The sequence below is a fragment of the Pristis pectinata genome, chromosome 10 (genome assembly GCF_009764475.1).
Source record: "Pristis pectinata isolate sPriPec2 chromosome 10, sPriPec2.1.pri, whole genome shotgun sequence".
In the NCBI taxonomy this organism is placed as follows: domain Eukaryota; kingdom Metazoa; phylum Chordata; class Chondrichthyes; order Rhinopristiformes; family Pristidae; genus Pristis; species Pristis pectinata.
In genome coordinates this window covers 7,807,395-7,823,465 of record NC_067414.1, presented here as the reverse complement: position 1 = coordinate 7,823,465, position 16,071 = coordinate 7,807,395, and the positions used below count along the sequence as shown (strand labels likewise).

The window sequence follows — 16,071 nt, the reverse complement described above, 5'->3', positions numbered from 1 at the left end:
TCGCTGGCGCTGTAATAGTGTTACGCTAACTGCTACACTACCATGCCTGCCTTGACCTCACAAGCTATCTCATTCTAACCTTGCACCTTATTGTCTGCCTGCACTGCACTTTCTCTATAACTGTAACACTTCATTCTGCATTCTGTTATTACTTTCCCCCAGTACTACCTCGATGTACTGATGTGGTGAAATGATCTGTACGGATGGCATGCAAAACAAAGTTTTTCACTGTACATCGGTACACAGGACAATAATAAACTAATTTACCAATCTACCGATTTCGGTTTTTATTTCACTTCCCACACTGCGGGCTTTTCCTTTCTGATTCCTCTTTAACATAAACAGGCTGGTTTTAAGCAGCATGGACCACACACAAAGGAGGGATGGCTGGGGTTAATGTACAGCCAGGATGAGCTTTGAGCACAGAGAACTCATGCCTTGTGAACCCTGCCTTCATTTTCCAATCCTCACGTACTTGGCCAGTGTAATCACATATCCTGATATGATGAGTTGGACTCTGACCTCAATCTACCTTGTTGTGACCTTGAACCTTATTGTCTATCTGCACTGCACTTTCTCTGTAGCTGTGACACTTTACTCTGTACTGTTACTGTGTTTACCTGTACTACCTCAATACACTCAATGTATCTGCACTGTGTAATGAATTGATCTGTACGAACGGTATGCAAGACAAGTTTTTCACTGTACCTCGGTATAATAATAAGCCAATACCAATACCAATTCTGGAATTTAATTTACATTATAATCTAAAAACTCAAGTTTTTGGTTGACCTTGCTGGCCTCCATTCTGTGGACTGTGTCTTGCTTGTACAATGGTGCCCACTTGGTTTTCTCCCACCGACGTGGAGGAAGGAATCGTTGGGTGAGCTTTGTAGCTGGCACGATGCACCATAGAAAGCATCCTATCTGGATGCATCACAGCTTGGTACAGCAACTGCTTTGCCCAGGACTGCAAGAAACTGCAGAGAGTTGTGGACACAGTCCAGCGCATCACAGACACCAGCCTCCCCTCCTTGGACTCTGTCTTTACTTCTCGTTGTCTTGGTGAAGCAGCCAGCATAATCAAAGACCCCACCCACCTGGGTCATTCTCTCTTCTCTCCTCTTCTATCAGGTAGAATATACAGGAACCTGAGGGCACATACCACCAGACTTAAGGACAGCTTCTACCCCACAGTGATGAGACTATTGAACGGTTCCCTTATACAATGAGATGGACTCTGTCCTCACCATCAACCTTGTTGTGACCTTGCACCTTATTGCACTGCACTTTCTCTGTAGCTGTGACACTTTACTCTGTAGTGTTATTGTTTTTACCTGTACTACATCGATGCCTTCTGTACTAACTCAATGTAACTGCACTGTGTAATGAATTGACCTGTACGATCGGTATGCAAGACAAGTTTTTCACTGTACCTCGGTACATGTGACAATAATAAACCAATACCAATGTCTAATTTTCGTCCATGCAATGCAACTATGTATTATGTCCAAGTGCACAGTATTGCTCTTACTGGTTACATGTAGTAATGTGATCTGGTCTTCATGGTGTTACAGACTCAGTGAAAGTCCCTTTAAGATAGAGAGTGTGTGTGTATGTGTGTGTGGGGCGTGCTTACGTCAATAGAAGATAAAGGACGTAATGACGTTGTTGAAGAAGTCAGAAGAAGAAGAAAGAGAGAGAGAGAAGGGAGAGAGACACCAGCCTGTTTGTTTTCTCTATCGATGGATGAGAAACAATAACTGTGTTTGCCACTGAAATCCATGTATGGAAGTTGGAAGTAATCCGGTGGAGTTCACTTTGTTGCTGACCTGTAGAAGGAAACAGGTATTTGTGTGTGGACGACCACGGTTCGGATGCTTTTCGGGGTGAGGAAGTCACTACCGAGTAAACACTGAAGTGTCGTTTGGGTTCCATCGTGGAACATTTGGATTTCGTATGTACTCTCTCTATGTTTTCTACATTTACATCTTATCTTCAGACAACGGTGGTTGTTGAAGAAGCCCTTGCTCATGTTTCACCTTATGGCTTGCGGAACTGAACTTTAAGAACCATTCAGGAACTGGGAGTTTTGGACTTTGTCACACACACACACGAAGAGTTTAGTTTTGGGGTTAACGTTCGAGGTTTAACATTTTTGAATTCTAACATACTAACATTTTTACTTTTATTTTACGTATTATCATAAGTAGTGATTAATAAAATAGTTTTTAACACTGAATCATGCTCAGTGTGTTTCTTTTGTTGCTGGTTTTGTTGCTGGAGTATCCTCATGATAGGAGTGGGTTCCAGGAATATCTCCCACATTGCCTGTCCACGTTAGTCCTGAGATCTGAATGCTTTTGATCAGGTTCTGAGGCTGGAATTAGTGAATCGACGCCGACTTATATGGAAGATGGATCAACCACCAAAGTGATGATGAAATGTGAGATGAGATGTGCATCTCACGCTCACTGCTAAATATTTCAACAAAGTCATCAAATGCTTTATTTGTAACAACTGCAATATTTTCTAGGAGCAAAAAAGACAATACCCTATCTGTGACCAAATAGATGTTAAATTTCACATTAAAGCTTCATCGTAAACTATTGTGCTGCTTTGTGTTTTACAACTGCTTGATGCTAAGTTACATTCATCAATCTAAGATCCAACATTAAAAATTGATGATTGGTATTGGCATTGATTTATTATTGTCACTTGTACCGAGGTACAGTGAAAAAGTTGTACCTTGGTACAAGTGACAGTAATAAACCACTTCATGCTGCATATAAACTTTGCTGAACAAGGAAGATAATTAGACAGATTAGTTCAAAGGCTTTCTTTAATGTATTCTAATCTTTTTATATTCTATTTTTATATTCTAACCTTTTTTAATTGTTTCAAACTCAAGAAGCCCTTTAAAACAGATTAGTATTGGCCCTACTGTCATAGCTCGCATCCGCCAGATATAGGCGACATGTCAAACAGTTTTATAAGTTTCAATCATCCCCACTGCCCATTCCTAATTGACACTTGAATCAGGATCCAGGGTTACTTTAGTTCGATCTAAAAATACTGTCAGATGTCCCAGTGTTCAACCTGCTTAATTCCTTTTGCGTGAGCATCTGCTCCTCAACAGAATTCGCCATTCTTCTTGAAGTTGTGAAGATCCACTTGACAATTCCTTCATCAAGACTACTAATGGCTGCAACAGAAGAGCAGTGGTCAGTTCCAGCAGAAATCGACCTTCAAAGCTGCTAATTTTATAATTGCTGTTACTTTTTACCCATGAAAATATTAGCAACTTCCCTTTCATTATCAAAGTACTGAGTATAGGAGTTGGGATGTTATGGTGAGGTTGTATAAGACATTAGTGAGGCTAAATTTGGAGTATTGTGTGCAGTTCTGGTCACCTAACTATAGGAAGGATGTCAGTAAGATCGAAAGAGTGCAGAGGAGATTTACTAGAATGTTGCCAGGTCTTCAAGAGTTGAGTTACAGGGAAAAATTGAACAGGTTAGGACTTTATTCCTTGGACCATAGAAGAATGAGGGAAGATTTGATAGAGGTTTACAAAATTATGAGGGGTATAGACAGAGTAAATGCAAGTAGGCTCTTTCCACCTAGATTTGGAGAGATAAGCCCGATGGGAGGGGGGAGAAGAGAGAATGTCCAGGGTGGGTGGGGTCTTTGATTATGCTGGCTGCTTTACTGAGGCAGCAAGAAGTGTAGACAGAGTCCATGGAGGGGAGGCTGGTTTCCGTGATGTGCTGGGCTGTGTCCACAATTCTCTGCAGTTTCTTGCGGTCCTGGGCAGAGCAGTTGCCGTACCAAGCCGTGATGCATCCAGATAGGATGCCTTCTATGGTGCATCGATAAAAATTGGTGAGGATCAAAGGGAACATGGCATATTTCTTTAGGCTCCTGAGGAAGTAGAGGCATTGGTGTGCTTTCTTGGCCATGACATCTACGTGGTTGGACCAGGACAGGCTATTGGTGATGTTCACTCCTGGGAACATGAAGCTCACTTCTAGCTTACCATGTATGGTTCCTTGAATTCCCTAAAAACTCACCAGGACCCTACTTCCCACACTCCCTGCATCTCACCAGGACCCAGTTTCCCACATTCCCTGTATCTCACCAGGACCCAGTTCTTAACACTCCGTGTACCTCACCAGGACCCTGTTTCCCACACTCCCTGCATCTCACCAGGACCCTGTTACCCACACTCCCTGTAAATTGACCAGAATTCCGTTTCCCGCGCTCCCTGTAAATTCACCGGAGCATCACTTCCCCTGAACCCTGGCTTCCATCACTGGGGCCCTTTTTCCCCAATCTCCCTCCAAACTTACCCAGTACACTGGAAGACTTTTTAAACTACTCTGTAACATCCAAAAAGGATGAATTCGAAGTGTGCTGGGGTATTAAACATCCAATAGTCTGGAAAATGTGGCAGTCCAGCCCCAACCAAGTGCTGGGTGTGCTGGATTATTGGAGTTTTATGTGGATACTAAACAGACTTATACTGGTAGTCAGAAGTGGTCATGGATCTTGCATCATGATCTTATCTTACTACTTCAGGACTGATGAATAACCCTGCTCATTAGATTGACTCAGAGAATGAGAGCACAGACAGAAGCAGCCAGAGTTATCCAATTAGACCCACTTCCATGCTCCGTCCCCATAGCCCTGCAAGTACACTCATACATTCTGAATGGCTAGTGTTAAAAGTCCATGCATATTTCATAAATGGAGACAGACACAAAATGAGCTGAAGATTCACTGTTCTCGTGAAATGAGGTGAATTTTTTATACAGTTCTTTTAACAACTCAGGAGCCGACATCACAAACTTTACAAAAATGGGAATACTGGAATCATCGACTCATCACGGACTCCATTTCTTTGGCTGGCAAATGTAAATCGGTAATGGTATTTGCATTCCCAAAAGAATTCAACAACTCACCTTTTTAGAATATTTAGGACACTTATTGGAAGATAGCAAAGTGCAAAAAATATCAACACCACCACCAGCATCCGTGCTGTTTTACGTCTCGCTTGGATCTGTTTGATTTCTGCAGCAACGCCTCTGGTTTTTGACTTGCTTTGGTCTCTCTTGCCCCTTTGCGTCGTACACTGCAGGGCAAGAGGCTTCCAGTTCCTTTGCACCACCGAGAAAGTGCCTGGAATCTGCAAGTTCAGCGAAAGACCACTGTGAATGGCAGCTTTTATGAACATAAGAATAACCCTCCTGTTAATGGCATGACCGCAAGCTCACCTGTCGACACCAAAGTTTTCGAAATATTTGAAAGTAGGCCAAAATCATAAGACACAAAGGAGCCATATATGTCACGATGAAAAAGCAGATGTGATATACCTTGGCGTAAATCTCATCTGCAATGGAATAGCAAAGCATTATCAAAATCATGCATTAAAAAGGAATACAACTGCAATAAATTATTCTGTTGGAACGATAATACTGACCCACGGCTTGGTTTTAACTTAAATTTTACTTCCCTTGAATAAATAAAAAGATTAAATGATGTTTAAGAATAATTCATTGAACAGTGATGCATAACATTTTTGACAGATGCGAGTACCATGCTATTATTGGTAACAAAACAGAGCAAAAAACAAGCTTCTGTAGGAACTCAGTGGGTCAGGCAGCATCTGAGGAGGAAGAGGAGTAGTCGGCATTTTGGGTCAAGACCCTTCATCAGGTCCTGATAGAACATAGAACACTACAGCACAGTACAGGCCCTTCGGCCCACGATGTTGTGCCGATATTTTATCCTGCTCTAAGATCTATCTAACCCTTCCCTCCCACATAGCCCTCCATTTCTCTATCATTCAAGTGTCCCTAAGAGTCTCTTAAATGTCCCTAATGTATCTGCCCCCACAACCTCTGCAGGCAGTGTGTTCCACGCACCCACCACTCTCTGTGTAAAATAACTTACCCCTGACATCCCCCTTATACCTTCCTCCAGTCACCTTAAAATTATGCCCCCTCGTGTCAGCCATTTTCGTCGTGGGAAACGTCTGACTGTCCACTCGATCTATGCCTCTTATCATCTTGTACACCTCTATCAAGTCACCTCTCATCCTCCTTCTCTCCAAAGAGAAAAGCCCGAGCTCGCTCAACCTATCCTCATAAGACATGCTCTCCAATCCAGGCAGCATCCTGGTAAATCTCCTCTGCACCCTTGTAGGGTCATGACTCAAAATGTCAATTATCCCTTTGCTTCCATGGTAGCTGCTTGACCTCCTGCAGCTTGGTTTTGTTTCAGGTTCCAGCATCTGCAGTCTCTTGCGTCTCCGTCACAGAACATAGCTCAGGTTGGACTATCTAGACCTTCTCATGCATTGCTGACAGAGTTCAGAGGGAAGGTGGCCAGTATAAAGAGAAGGGGAGTGGTCAGAGAGGGACCAACACCCCTCCTTAGTCACCAATCACCTCCTGGCAGGGTTTCAACCTGAAACATCAACGATTCCTTTCCCTCCCCACAGATGCTGCTCGACCCGCTGAGTTCCTCCAGCAGATTGTGTGTCGCTCCAGATTCCAGCATCTGTAGTCTCTTGTGTCTCCATGGATCAGGAATAAACATCTCCAAGTTGTGTTCATTTCTATCCAACCATTAGAGAAAAACTTCCCAAGATGAGTTCCCAGGTTGAGCAAGCTAGGGCTTTTCTGTTTGGGGAGGAGGAGGATGAGAGGTGACTTGATAGAGGTGTACAAGATGATAAGAGGCATAGATTGAGTGGACAGTCAGAGACTTTTCCCAGGGTAAAAACGGCTAACACAAGGGGATGTAATTTTAAGGTGATCGGAGGAAAGTATAAGGGGGATGTTGGGGTAAGTTTTTCTTTTACACAGAGAGTGGTGGGTGCGTAGAACGCACTGCCGGCAGAGGTTTGGGGGAAGATACGTTAGGGATGTTTAAGAGAATCTTAGATAGACATATGAATGATAAAGAAATGGAGGGCGACTGGGAAGGGTTAGATAGACCTTAGAACAGGAATAAAATGTCAGCACAACATCGTGGGCCGAAGAGCCTATATCGTGCTGTAATGTTCAATGTTCTACAAAAGAACTACAGCTCCAAACCATAGAAAGCATCCTATCCGATGCCTCAAAGCTTGGTACGGCAACTGCTCTGCCCAGGACTGCAAGAAACTGCAGAGAATTGTGGACGCAGCCCAGTGCATCACGGACACCAGCCTCCCCTCCATGGACTCTGCCTATACCTCTCGCTGCCTTGGTGAAGCAGCAGGCATAATCAAAGACCCCATCCACCCGGGTCAATCTCTCTTCTCTCTTCTTCCATCAGGTAGAAGATACAGGAGCCTGAGGGTACGTACCACCAGGCTCAAGGACGGCTTCTACCCCACTGTGATAAGACTATTGAACGGTTCCCTTATATGATGAGATGGACTCTGACCTCACGCTCTACCTTGTTGTGACCTTGCACCTTATTGCACTGCACTTTCTCTGTAGCTGTGACACTTTGCTCTGTACTGTTAGTGTTTTCACCTGTACTACATCAATGCACTCTGTACTAACCTAATGTAACTGCACTGTGTAATGAACTGACCTTTATGATCGGTATGCAAGACAAATTTTTCACTGTAACTTGGTACAAGTGACAATAATAAACCAATACCAAATCTCTGACAATTTTTAGTCACATGTTAGTTACCTGAATGCTCAACAGTCATAAAAATCACCCCCCAAAAATCTTCAATGTTGCCAAAATCACTGCAATACATCTCATTCCATTTTAAATTTAGATTAGAGGTGACATCCTATTTTTTTAATTGGACAGTGAGACTCAATAAGAAAAAGTGGATGCAGGATGGTCAGTGGACTTGGTATTGACTAAAACTCATACGATTATCAAGGCTTAAAAAAGCTCATTGCTGCCAGTCTACAGTCTTGAGTTATTATTTATAATATATAAGCTCGATTTCAGTTCAAATTGTTTTTACCTTTCCAATGTTCATCGCAGATGGTGAATAGAAGCGTTTTGTTGGCTAACTCTGGAACCATGACACTGCACTCCATGACTATTGCTTGTGGAATCATTAGTACACAGGATGCAATCCAGATCAATACTATGTTGCTTCGTGCTCGTTTGACTGTGCTCTTGAACATCAGTGGGTGACATATCGCATACCAGCGGTCCAGTGCAATGCAGCTAAGTGTCAGTACAGACACAGAAACCGCCACCGTCTGCAGTAGAGAAAGCAAAGATTTATTAAATCTAATCTCTTAAAAGTTTATCATCTGTTAATGGGGCGATCAGGACAAACATACTGGTAGAGCTTTTCCTCAGCTGTTTTCCCTTGTGCTGCCTTATGTAAAGCTTATAACACAGAAGCAGAGGCCTGGATTAATGACCCAGAGACAAGGGTTCAAATCCTGCCTCATCAGCTGGGGAATGTAGATGCATAAAAGCCTTGTCTCAGTCACAGTAATCATGAAATTACTGGGCTGTCTTAAAACCCCATCTGGTTCACCGATGTCAAGGAGAGATACAGCATGGAAACAAGAGGCCTTTCGGCCCTCCATGTCCATGCTGACCAATGAAGGTCACCGTGTCCTTCAGGAGAAGAGATCTGATGTTCTTACCTGCCATGGACTCCAAAACCCATAGCAATCAGCTTGAATCTTAATTGTCCTCTGACGTGTTACAGCAGGCAATCCACCTGTCACCACCACCTTCCCAAGGGAACACAGGGAAGGGCAACTAACACTGACTTAGCCACTGATGTCAATAGTATAAAGAGCTTGTGTCAATGAGCTGATAATACTAATACATTGGTATTCATATTAAATCAATTGGATGTTGATTAAATTTAGTTCAAAATAAACTCATGTGGGGGGGGGGGGGTGTTGGAATAAGCAGTGAGAATAGATGCCACGGCCAAGAAAGCACACCAATACCTCTACTTCCTCAGAAGGCAAAGGAAATTTGGCACGTCCATGATGACCCTCACCAATTTTTACACATGCACCACAGAAAGCATCCTATCCAGATGCATCACGGCTTGGTACGGCAACTGCTCTGCCCAAGACCACAAGAAACTGCAGAGAGTTGTGGACACAGCCCAGCGCATCACGGAAACTGCCTCCCCTCCATGGACTCTGTCTACACTTCCCGATGCCTCAGTAAAGCAGCCAGCATAATCAAAGAGCCCACCCACCCCGGACGTTCTCTTTCCTCGCCTCTTCCATCGGGCAGAAGATATAAAAGTTTGAGAACACGTACCACCAGGTTCAAGGACAGCTTCTATCCCACTGTTATCACACTCTTGAATGATCCTTTTATACAATAAAGAATAACTCTTGGTCTCTCAATCTACCTCACTGTGGCCCTTGAACCTTATTGTCTACCTACACTGCACTTTCCCTATAACTGTAACACTATATTCTGCATTCTGTTATTGCTTTTCCCTTTAGTACTCCCTCAATGTACTTACGTATGGAATGATCTGTCTGGATGGCACGCAAACAGAGGCTTTTCATTGTATCTCGGTACATATGAGAAGAATAAACCAATTCCCATTACACTTAGTTAAAGATAAGATATCTTTATTAGTCACGTGTACATCGAAACACACAGTGAAATGCATCTTTTTGCATCGAGTGTTCTGGGGGCAGCCCGCAAGTGTCGCCACACTTCCAGCGCCAACATAGCATGCCCACAACTTCCTAACCCGTACGTCTTTGGAATGTGGGAGGAAATTGGAGCACCTGGAGAAAATCCACGGGGAGAACGTATGAACTCCTTACAGACAGTGGCCGGAATTGAACTTGGGTCGCTGGCGCTGTAATAGCATTATGCTAACTGCTACACTACCATGCCTGCCCAGAACTATTGGCATTGCAATAAATCACACAGTCTCGAATTTTACAAGAAATTATTTTAAAATTAATTTTCAATTTCAGTAACTAGAAGATACTCAGTGGGAGCAAATAACAGAAATACATTGCTGACACCTGCTCACTTCTCTACTGAGGCACATCTTGGTGTATTAAACCAACTTGTTCAGGTTAGGGAAGGGATTTCAGCGCTCAGAGATCTGTAGTTCATACTTCACCCCGCTTCATGTGACCATCGACTGTCAGTGGGGGTGTCCAAGTTTCACCTCTTTTCTCCTGAGTATTATCTAAAACACATGTGTTGCACACCCTCTATATGGAGGGCTGATTGTATGTGTTAGGGGGTTTTGGTGAGTGAGAGGGGAGTTTGGTGAGAGTGAGAGTGTGGGGGGTTTGGTGAGTGTGAGGAGAGAGCTCGGTTGGGGGGGGGGTGTGAGTGTGAGGAGGAACTTTGGTGAGCGTGATACATCTCCCTCCGCAGATGCTGCCTGGCTTGCTGAGCATTTACTGGCATTTTCTGCTACGTGTCAGATTTCCAACGTGCTGTATTTTGTTTTCGATTTAATTATTCGCCTTCATTCCTTGAGTGGCAGCAAATTCAAACACACAACCTGTTGTCAATCAATTGCAGGCAGGAATATTCAGAACTTATTTGAATCCTGGCTCACTTTACAATAACAACGATGTCTTGAAACTCAAACCTGGTTGGCAGTACAATACAGGAACGGAACGATTTTGGCTTTGAAATTCCGAACTTCAGACACAATTGATTGTCACTAGTATAAACTTTGCTTAGCACTGCCAATGGGGATACATTTCCAGACAAGAAGGATTTGGATTTATACATTAATTTTCACAACCTTGGGAGTCTCAAACACTTTATAGCTAACTGTGTTAATATGAGAAGCAGGGCAATTAGTGCGTCATAAGAGCGAATAAAAAAACAGATGCAGCCCTTTGTCACCTCCACCTATCACCTCCCAACCTCTGTCGCTACTTCTACCCTCCCCTCCACCACCTGCCTATCACCCCCCAGCTCTTGCTCCACCCCTTCCCCTCACCTCTGAGTCTCGGACTCAACACCTCCCTCTGTAGCTGGATCCTTGACTTTCTAACCAACAGACCGCAATCAGTGAGGATAGGCAGCAATACCTCCGGCACGATTATTCTCAACACTGGTGCCCCACAAGGCTGCATCCTCAGCCTCTACTCTACTCCCTATACACTCATGACTGCGTCGCCAAATTCTGCTCCAACTCCATCTACAAGTTTGCAGATGATACCACCGTTGTAGGCCGTATCTTAAACAGCGATACGTCCGAGTACAGGAAGGAGATAGAGAGCTTAGTGGAATGGTGTCATGACAATAACCTTTTCCTCAATGTCAACAAAACTAAAGAGCTGGTCATTGACTTCAGGAAAGGGGGCGGTGTACATACACCTGTCTACCTCAATGGTGCTGAGGTTGAGAGGGTTGAGAGCTTCAAGTTCCTGGGAGTGAACATCACCAACAGCCTGTCCTGGTCAAATCATGTAGATGCCACGGCCAAGAAAGCTCACCAGCGCCTCTACTTCCTCAGGAGGCTAAAGAAATTTGGTTTGTCCCCTTTGACTCTCACCAACTTTTACCAATGCACCATAGAAAGCATCCTATCTGGATGCATCATGGCTTGGTACAGCAACTGCTCTGCCCAGGACTGCAAGAAACTGCAGAGAGATGTGGACCCAGCCCAGTACATCACGGACACCAGCCTCCCCTCCTTGGACTCTGTCTTTACCTCTTGTTGTCTTGGTGAAGCAGCCAGCATAATCAAAGACCCCACCCATCCGGGACATTCTCTCTTCTCTCCCCTTCCATCGGGTAGAAGATGCAGGAGCCTGAGGGCACGTACCACCAGACTTGACAACTTTTACCCCACTGTGATAAGACTATTGAACGGTTCCCTTATACAATGAGATGGACTACCTTGTTGTGACCTTGCATCTTATTGCACTGCACTTTCTCTGTAGCTATGACACTTTACTCTGTACTGTTACTGTTTTTACCTGTACTACATCAATGCATTCTGTACTAACTCAATGTAACTGCACTGTGTAATGAATTGACCTGTACGATCGGTTTGTAAGACAAATTTTTCACAGGACTAATAAAGATATCTTAAGATATCTTAAATAATAAAGATCTTAGATCTTTATTAATATCTTAAGATCTTAATAATAAAGATACCTTAAAGATAATAAAGTATAATGAGATGAGGAAAAGGTGTGGGGCAAGAGCGGCAAGTGATAGGTGGATCCAGGTGAGGAGGTGATGATAGACAGGTGGGGGAAGGAAGGGCGGAGATAGCGACAGAGGCTGGGAGGTGAGAGAATCGTACAGCACAGGAACGGATCCTTCAGCCCATCGTGTCCATGCCTATCTTTATCCCCATCTACACTAACCCCCTTTGCCCACATTAGGACTGTATCATAAGAAACGCATTAGGAATGCTCAAGGAAAAAATTCTCTTAAACAGTAATGTGATAATGACCAGAATTTACTGTTAATGATATTGACTGATGGATGTACATTGGACAGACGTTGTGGCAATTCTAATGCTCTTCTTTGACATAGTACAATAGGATAATGTACCTAAGACTAAACACGAGCTATCAATTTATTGTCTTATCTGAAAGATGGCATCCCTGGGAGTTTGGCACTCCCTCAGTACTGCACTGGACTGCCAGCCGAGGTTTACTTGAAGGTCAATTCAATTCCCGATGAAGGGTCTCGACCTGAAATGTCGACTGTCCATTTCCCTCCACAGATACTGCCTGACCCGCTGAGTTCCTTCAGCATTTTCTTTGTTGATCCTACAGTGTTCTGACTTGGAGACAAGAGTGCTCTCAAGTGGACCATGCCTGGCTCTTGCTGGACAAGATATAATGCAAAAAAAAATTTTGATTGTCTTGATGCCTTAAGTTTTCCGCCTGATTCACCAAATTAACCAATGCAACAGGGTGCATCTTTTTTAATACCTTTTTGTCGTCTCACTGCTCCTTATCTCTACGACCTCCTGCAGTTGGTCCCATGTCTTCCCAAGGGAGCAGCCCTCCTCCAATTCTGGTACCTTGCCCATTTCCCATGGAAATCTCTACGTGACGGGCTTCAGCTAAGCCCTGAAGCTCTGCAGTCCAACAACTTCCCCCCCCACCCCCCCAAACCTCACTACCTCAGCCCTTTTTCTGCCCATTCAGAGGCTCTTTACAACCAACTGGTGAAGAGACTAAAGGGGAGTTGGGGAAGTAAAGGAGATCGAGGTTGTCTAGAACTCAACGCCTGGAAGGGCAGTAGCAACAGACACTCTTAGCTTATGTAAAAACTACACACACCAATTTGAAGAGGAATGGCCCATAATGACCCAAGAACCAGGCACTGGGATTAAGCTAAATATTCCATTTTCTTGACATGAAGAGCTTTAATTTTCTATGATGCTCTGGAGTTATAGAAAAACCTCTAGCAATTTATTATACTAGGACATTACAGCATTACAGCCTTCCCCTTTGAAACAACAGATGCTCCAAACCTTTGGAATAGAGTTCATTCTGAATTCCTTTTTCACTACTGTAGGTGGTTTCACCTTACTCTGAGACTGATGTATATCACATAGAGGTTCTCGCTATGTTTTGCTTTATCATTCCTACTGTGTCGAGGGGGGTTTTACTCACGCAAGGTGTTCACTTGATGAGCTTTCAAGACAGTATCTGTTCCGGGACCCCCACTCTTTGTGATTTTTATAAATGACTTGGATGAGGATGCGGAAGGGTGGGTTAGTAAGTTTGCAGATGACACGAAGGTTGGTGGTGTTGTCGATAATGTAGAAAGTTGTTGTAGATTACAACAGGACAGTGATAAGATGGAGAGCTGGGCTGAGAAGTGGCAGATGGAGTTCAACCTGGAAAAGTGTGAAGTGATACACTTTGGAAGATCGAATTTAAAGGCAGAATACAAGGTTAATGGCAGGACTCTTAGCAGTGTGGAGGAACAGAGGGATCTTGGGGACCGCGTCCATCAATCCCTCAAGGTTGCCGCGTAGATTGATAGGCTTGTTAAGAAGGCGTATGGTGTGTTGGCCTTCATTAGCCAGGGTATTGAGTTGAAGAGCGATGAGGTGATGTTGCAGCTCTATAGAACTCTGGTCAGACCACACTTGGAGTATTGTGTTCAGTTCCGGTCGCCTCATTATAGGAAGGATGTGAAAGCTTTAGAGAGGGTGCAGAGGAGATTTACCAGGATGCTGCCTGGATTGGAGAGCATGTCTAATGAGGATAGGTTGAGTGAGCTAGGGCTTTTCTCTTTGGAGAGAAGGAGGATGAGAGGTGACTTGATAGAGGTGTACAAGATGATAAGAGGCATAGATCGAGTGGACAGTCAGAGACTTTTTCCCAGGGCGACAATGGCTAACATGAGGGGGCATAATTTTAAGGTGATTGGAGGAAGGTATAAGGGGGATGTCAGGGGTAAGTTTTTTTTTTGTTTTTTTTTTTACACAGAGAGTGGTGGGTGCGTGGAACGCACTGCTGGCAGAGGTTGTGGAGGCAGATACATTAGGAACATTTAAGAAACTCTTAGATAGGCACATGAATGATAGAGGAATGAAGGGCTATGTGGGAGGGAAGGGCTAGATAGATGTTAGAGTAGGATAAAATGTAGGCACAACACCGTGGGCAGAAGGGCCTGTACTGTGCTGTAATGTTCTGTGTTCTAGGGTGGAAGAAGAGGTGGGTGTCAGGAGGCACTGTTGGTTAGGAGGGACTGTTGGCTGGAGAAATGAGACCATTCTTGATACAGCTAGCAGACCAGCTGCCTCACAGCGCTGGAGACCCAGGTTCAATCCTGACCTCGGGTACTGTCTGTGTGGAGTTTGCATGCTCTCCCTGTGACCATGTGAGTTTCCCCCTGGGTGCTCAAAATTGTCCCTCATGTGTAGGTGAGTGGTAGAATTGATGAGAATGCGGAGAGGTTAAAAATAGGATGAATCTAATATTGGTGTCAATTGATGACTCAGTGGGCTGGAAGGCCTGTTTCAATGCTGTATCTCTCTATTACTCTGTCTACAACCTTCTTGTAAGGTCACTAAAAGATATTCAGAAACTAGAACCAATAAACTAGAATTTTTCTCCGCCACATGGTGCAAAGATCTTCAGGGCAATGTGAAACAACTGCAGTTAGTTCACCTGGCTCAGGAGTGAAGGTGAACCTTACTGCCATTACCAACTGAATGCCTTCGGGAGATTGAGAGTGAATCAGGCAGAGTGGTCCCCTGTCTACAGTAACACAGGAGGAAGTTTGCTCTCTGCACATGAAGTCAATTTGGATGAGCACTCTTTATAAATGAATTTATGATTTTGCTGTGCTTAACAGGGAGAAGCAACTTCATAATGGTGCCCAGTTTGGGAGTTAAATGTACTGAACCATCCCAGATTTAATCTATTTTTCAGGTTAGAATAAATTCTCCTGCATGAACAGAATGGTGATGTTCTAGCTGTCATTATTCATCGTGCTCTCAGCTCGCTTTTCAGAATGGCACTACTGCGTAGTGAGTAGACCTGCTGCCGTATAACTCCAGAGAACTGGGTTCGATGCCATTACAGCGCCAGCGACCTGGGTTCAATTCTGGCCGCTGTCTGGAAGGAGTTTGCATGTTCTCCATGTGTCTGGGCGGGTTTCCTCCTGGTGCTCCCACATTCCAAAGACGTACGGGTTAGGAAGTTGTGGGCATGCTATGTTGGCGCCAGAAGCCTGGTGACACTTGCGGGCTGCCCCCAGAACACTCCACGCAGAAGATGCATTTCACTGTGTGTTTTGATGTACATGTGACTAATGAAGATATCTTATCTTATCGATCCTGACCTCCGGCGCTGTGTGGGGTTTGCACATTCTTCCTGTGGCAGTCCAGGATTCCCCCCCAAGATATTCCAGTTTCCTCCCACTTCCCAAAGACTGCTGCAAGTTACCCGAGTGTGTAGGTGTACAGGGGAATCAGGAGGGAGATGGTGCAAATGTGGGCAGAATAGAATTGGATTAGTCTAAAAGGGTGCTTGATGCATTGAAGATTATGACTCATTTCTGTTTCTCCTGTAGCTTTGCAATATTCATAATCTAATTTTCCATTTGTTTTTTTAGCTTACATAGTTCAAATTTTACAAG

General features: G+C 44.1%; 1 protein-coding gene across 1 annotated transcript in view; it reads right to left on the bottom strand.

The window, feature by feature from the left end:
* Positions 1-16,071, bottom strand: part of hcrtr2 (hypocretin (orexin) receptor 2) — a 73,785-nt gene that overhangs the window by 19,093 nt on the left and 38,621 nt on the right. Inside the window, exons 3-5 of the mRNA XM_052024844.1 lie at positions 7,985-8,228; positions 5,277-5,392; positions 4,965-5,188 (exon numbers count right to left, since the gene is read on the bottom strand). Coding sequence (XP_051880804.1) covers positions 4,965-5,188; positions 5,277-5,392; positions 7,985-8,228 — 584 coding nt within the window. The remainder of the gene's footprint in view (positions 1-4,964; positions 5,189-5,276; positions 5,393-7,984; positions 8,229-16,071) is intronic.